We start from the raw sequence: 5,789 nt of genomic DNA, 5'->3' as shown, positions 1-5,789 counted from the left end.
TTGAATCAGTCTATATGGAAATATTCTTATTGAGTTTATTTATTTTTATTTATTTATTAAATTTTTCAACCGCCCATCTCCCCCAATATATGCAGAATAAAATAGTATTCTTGTTTTATCTGATGGCAAATGTCTTACCATTTGTATTTAAACCCTTTCTATAGAATACCATATTTCCACAGTGCTTTTAGAACTATTTACAAATAGTAACAAAATAATCAAGAATTATCAGAATGAAGGCAAGATTTTGTTGGTTTTTTTAAAAAATCCCTGGAGTTCTTTGTCCTTTACTTTCAACCATTCCCTAGTTTAATATAAAGATCTGGACTAATATCTTTTTTTATTTATGTATTTCAGGGTACATTTAGAAAACATTTGAAAAGCTACCCTAACCACTGAAAATGAAACGTGATTTTAATCATAGCCATGTTTACTATGGGTCTTCGCCATTAAAATTAACTGGAACAGACACAAGATCAGAAGAGCTTTGTCCTGAGAGTTACAATGAAAAATGTTGTAAAGGCTGTACCAAAGAGAAGCTATTCTATAGTGATCTGCACAATGGAAGTCCCAAGAGTTTCAGCCTCAAAAGTGAAGAAAAACCTGTGCATAATAAGGAAAACCAACAAGTATCATGGGGGCATATTGAGAGTAGCAATGAAATGGACAATGAAAATGAAGACAGTGGATACTCCTCTCTGTTGGGCATTCGACACAAACCCAGTGACAATGATGACAGCATGCTGTTGGCAGGGAATATCAACAATACACCAAATCATAGCTTCAGTCCAAGAAAGAATTTGCTTCCAGTCCTCCATTTTGAAGAACGTGTCTGCTCAACTTTGAAAAAAACTAGCAAAAGAAATCCAAAGTCATGGGCTCTTGTCTTAGATAAGATGGCTTCAAGGAAAATGGAATTTGTGAATCTCATTGGCAAAAAAATGGGATTAGATAAGCTAGATATTCTTGGAGAATTGTTTCATGGGAAATTCAGACATCTATTAGCAAACATCTTAATATATCTTAGCTACACTGACTTGATAAAGTAAGTTCACTTAATTTTGTGTTTTTCCTTGGGGAAAAAAATGTAGGTTAAGCTGTACTAAATTTCAAGACTTTCTTAAAGCTCAAGATATGTTTTCCCTGGGCAAAATGCTAGTTTTCATGAGAAAATATTTCACAAGGAGAATGAAACTTTATTCAAAACTTGTATTTCATAAATGGAACCAGATGTGCATATAGCTTACAGGATCGCTGTATGCCCTTGTAAACATTGCTATGTAAGCATTCTTCTAGTTATGGAAGCAGTACTGAAGAGGATTCTGACCTTTGCAAATATACTAGAATGGCCTTTAGATTTAACTCACAAGGGCATTGGTGGAACAAAAGGAAACATGTTCCTAAATGTCAAACAACGAACTTTTAATCATTTTTATTTTCTACATTTTAATGAAATTGAGACCATTTCAGAAAAGGATAGGAACTTTTCCAGTATCTACGCTGCCCTAAGTACACGCTGTAATTGATACTTCTGTATATCTTTAAGGAGGCAAGTCGCTGAAAGCACTAAACAGGATGAGGTTTTAAAAAGTGCTTATGTTAGTGTTATATGTGTGTTGAAAGTTTCTATGGGGTCTGTTAAGTAGTAAGAATTGAGAATGCTCTCTGATTTTAACAACAGGTTTTCTTTCCACAACAGCATGGCTAAAGTTAGCATTACATGGAAGAAAATTCTACTGAATGACAAGTGGGCTTTCCAGATGTATAGCAAAGCACTAAAACTCAGTTTGGTAAGTCTGGTGCTTTATCACAGAGACCTGAATTTTAAAACTGAATCCCTGTAAATCATACAGTGGGATGCAGGAGTTTAAAAATTGTTTCTGTTTGCAAACAGTAGAAGTTGTTCAAATAATATAAAGAACAGTATGTTACAATTTAAAATATAATTTTTGTACATAAAATATTTGGATAACTTAAAAATGATTTACAGTAAAGTAAATTTACCAAAGGAAACATCAGGGAGATCTCCCTGGAGAAGTGCATTCTCCAAACCCTACTGCCTAGACAATCCTTTTCTCTTTATAGTACCTTAGGGATAGAGGCATCTGAAGATAGGCTTCTGAAGACATAATGCAGGGACAACAACATGTGACAGGTGGCCCCAAGCTTTGAATGGTTTGAGGTCAAGTGATTGGCTTTGGGTCAAAAGGCAAACGTAAGCTGCTGTTAATTAGGACAAGCCACCTTAAGTTCTATAAAAAGGATTAGATGTAAATATTATGAATAAATAATATGGGCTAGCTTTTATGACAGCTGTAGAAAACAGACTTCTCCAAAGGGAATCAAGTTGGGGATTATAAGGCAAAAAAGAATAACAGTAACTGAATGTTCCATTCTCCAGTCATTTCTGAAAGGCTTATTTACTGTACAGTATAGGAATAGATTAATACATGGGTTGTGTGTAGGTGTAGTTGACAATGATATTTTCGGATGGAAGCAAATAATTACTTAATAAAAATCTCTCCTCTCAGCAGAATAGCAACACAGGAGCTGCCAAACAGTCTGACACAAGGGAATATGCTCTCCACCGTGAACCATTAACTTACATTCAGAAAGTAGCAACTACACAAATCAACTTTTCTAAAAAAGCATCCCGAATCAAAGCAAACAACCAGAGTAATCAGAGCTCTTCCACTTTCAGCCGGCATTCACAATTTTCTGAGGTAATCTACAAATGCTTTAATCCTGAGTTTATATACTGAACGTAAAGGAAACCACTGATTAAGAGTTCTCAGACTGAGCTGCAGAAACTTTGGGAGTGCAAGGAAACTCAAAGGCAGGAGGAAAATTTGACGCTGCTCCACTTTCCCCCAGGTCAAGCCCGTAGCAGGAAGCCCCAGGCTCTCAAAGTTTGAGAATCTTTGATATGCACTGATTAGCATGTAATGATTACAAGTAATGTATTTACTGTTTGCATGACTCAATGAAATCATTAGTAACATTCTTGGGGAAGAAGTTGCACCAATTCATTTTGGTTTATTTTCTTGTTTTTAATGTTTTACCAATTGGTAAACTGCCCAGAGTCACTGGGAGTTGAGCAGCATGTAAATTTAATAAATAATAATAATTTACCATTTCAGGGGTTCAAGGTACAGCCATTCCTTATTTAGGGACTACCATGGTTAGTGACCATTTGCAATATGACAATAAGAAAAAATTCATTTTCCAACCAATGCTGGCATCTACAACCAAATTTTGTGCACCTGACAACAAAAGTCTTCAGTGTGAAACTGATTAAGGTCTGGTCAGTTTCAAGCAGTGCCAGTGGGCTGGAGGCTTCTAATCCACTAATTTAAGGTCACAGAGCTGATCTTATTAATTTGCAATTAGCATTTTTTAAGGAATTGCTGCCCCATGGAGAAAAGCAGCTTAAGATATAGCTTGTTTAAGCAATTCTCTCTGCCTTGCAAGGGGGGAAAGGGAGGGCGGATCAGGCACAGGGCACTAAACCTTATCTGAATGAGAAGGCAGCAACCAGTGATCTTTGCGGTCTCTCTCTCTCTCTTATCACATGTTCACTTAGCAACCATTTTGCTTAATGACAAAGTCCCTGGAACAGATTGCAGTTGCTAAAGGAGGAGTGGGTATATTATGAACCTTCTTAGACTCTTTCTAAACATTTTCCATTTGTTTATCCAGGAAAGTAGTAAAAAAAAAAAAAAAACTTCAAAAAACATGCTAGTTTTTTTTTTTTTTTAAGGTGGCCAAGACTTTGAAAAACACTGAAAGCCTGAAAGTTTGCTATCGCTGTGGTTCCCCTGCAAAATATGATTCCCATCTGCAAAGGGCAACGTGTGTCCGAGAAAGCTGTGGTTTCGACTTTTGCACAAAGTGCTTGTGCAGCTACCATAGTGCCAAGGATTGCATCATTGGAAAGCCTGTGAAAACATCTTTCAGACTAGGACCTCTTCCTGGTAGCAAAAAAAGCAAACAGAATTTACGGAGACTATAATTTTCCTGACATAAATTTTAGCTAGATATATATATATATATTTTGCTTATAGGTTCAGAAGAGGAGTGAATGTGAAAGCTGTGGTTGTCTAATTTAAAAAAATGCAGTGATTTTTTAAAAATCCATTTTTAAAGAATGTTTTTCAGATGTCTTCCTCTCCCCTTTTTAGAAGGATATTCAGCAGAATTTTTAAACTATTTCTAGGTTTACAGGGGAATAGTACCTGTAACCCTGACTTGACAAATAGACTGATAGTGGATTTTTATTAAGTTGGGGGTAGTAAAAGTAACACTTGTTTTTAAGGGTTGTTAGTTTTTTGTCCTCTAACTTCATGCCTTATAAAAAGCTTTTTGGAGTTTTTACAGTACAAACTATAATAAGCAAAGGATATTTAATGTATTTGCAATGCCTAATTTTTATCAATTGACTTTCATCTGATCAAAACATTAAATATGTAAATAGGATAGGTTTTTGTAACCACACTTGTCCTAATAACTGCTGAAACAGTGTTGTCCTGACCCATTTCATCTTCATTACTGGGTAAACATGCCTAGAAATGTATATACCTGTAAATACTTAAATATTTGTCTGTCCATATGAAAAATAAAAATTAACTTTATAAATAAAGTTCTCTCCTATTTGTATGTTATAGCTTTCAAAGATTAAGGGTATCTCCGTGTTGTCCCGCTAATCACTTCAATACAATGCTCACCAAGTTGGCCATTGACACATCTACATTGTACACGAGTATATACATTTGAAAACTAAGTCCTTAGTGTGAGCACAGTCTTGCTGAATGAGGGTGTACACAGGTCTTTCCTGGTTATTCTGCTATATTATATGATTAGAAGGAGGAAATAAATAGAGTCTCCCTGATACGTCCTTTGCAGAAAATTATGTTCATAAAGGGTAGAGATGGTAAAGTTACGATTCTCCAGATGTCGAGGAATATAACTGTCAGCATACTTTACCATTGGTTACACTACCTGGTGCTGTGGCAGTTGTAATTTGGTGATCTCTTGAGGGCTTTTCACTTTTGGCAGAGAGAACAGATCTTTTTCACATATTTAGGACAGGCGAATGCATGAAGTAGGATCATTTCCCCCCAGATCTGGCGTATTCCAATTTGGCTGAGCAACAAAAAACATTTCAACTTTTACAGCCTTAGAAAGCAATGGGAACTCAAGACATCTTTCCTTCCTTATTTTTCATCCCAAAGCTCTAAAAATGCATGGGTGGTAGTGCATTACTGACTGCTGCTTTGCCACCCAATGTACAGATAAAAACTGGTCAAGGGGATAGTTTTTCAAATGATTTTGAATTTGAAAAAAATCACACACACACCCCCAAAAATGACAGCAACCAAACCAATATAGATCTTTTTCATTTTTAAAAAATGTGTCCTGAAGCTCAGCTTCAGCCAAGCACAAGAATCACAGTTCAAAAGCTAGCACTTTATTTGTTAATTGAATTTCATCTACCACTTTGTGTGAAGCAGCATCTTTTGGGGCTTGGCTCCAGCAGCATAGAAGTCCTGTTAGTCACTTGTATAGAAGTGACTTAGCAATGCTATCAGTACATATATAACACCTAACTTAAAGAATTCATTTCTCCCAATAAGCTAGCACAGAACTTGGAGGCAGAGGAGAAATATCCTTTTAACTGTAAAGGAAGATGAATCGAAAAACATAGGAAATTCTTTTCTTGAGACTTGTACTTAGCAGTCCTGATACATCAAGGAAGAAACTGGCAAGTTGGTGAGCAGGATGTCTGAAAA

General features: G+C 35.9%; 1 protein-coding gene across 2 annotated transcripts; it reads left to right on the top strand.

Annotated features, from left to right (window-relative positions):
- The first annotated feature begins 401 nt into the window (after positions 1 to 401).
- Positions 402 to 4,601, top strand: FBXO5 (F-box protein 5). 2 transcript variants are annotated; one of them, XM_088142214.1, is made up of 4 exons: positions 402 to 1,045; positions 1,700 to 1,790; positions 2,535 to 2,723; positions 3,761 to 4,601. In XM_088142214.1, the coding sequence occupies exons 1-4, from the start codon at positions 402 to 404 to the stop codon at positions 4,010 to 4,012; spliced, it is 1,176 nt and encodes a 391-aa protein (XP_087998340.1). In that variant the 3' UTR covers positions 4,013 to 4,601. The 2 variants fall into 2 exon arrangements, with proteins under 2 accessions (XP_087998340.1, XP_087998334.1); XM_088142208.1 differs by having other exon boundaries at positions 2,532 to 2,723.
- Positions 4,602 to 5,789: the final 1,188 nt, after the last annotated feature.

The sequence above is a fragment of the Python bivittatus genome, unplaced genomic scaffold (genome assembly GCF_059951505.1).
Source record: "Python bivittatus isolate LINGU-HERP-01145 unplaced genomic scaffold, Pbiv_v1 ctg000020_np1212, whole genome shotgun sequence".
Classification (NCBI taxonomy): domain Eukaryota; kingdom Metazoa; phylum Chordata; class Lepidosauria; order Squamata; family Pythonidae; genus Python; species Python bivittatus.
Note: the sequence above shows the minus strand (reverse complement) of the source record. Positions and strands in the feature narration are given on the sequence as shown.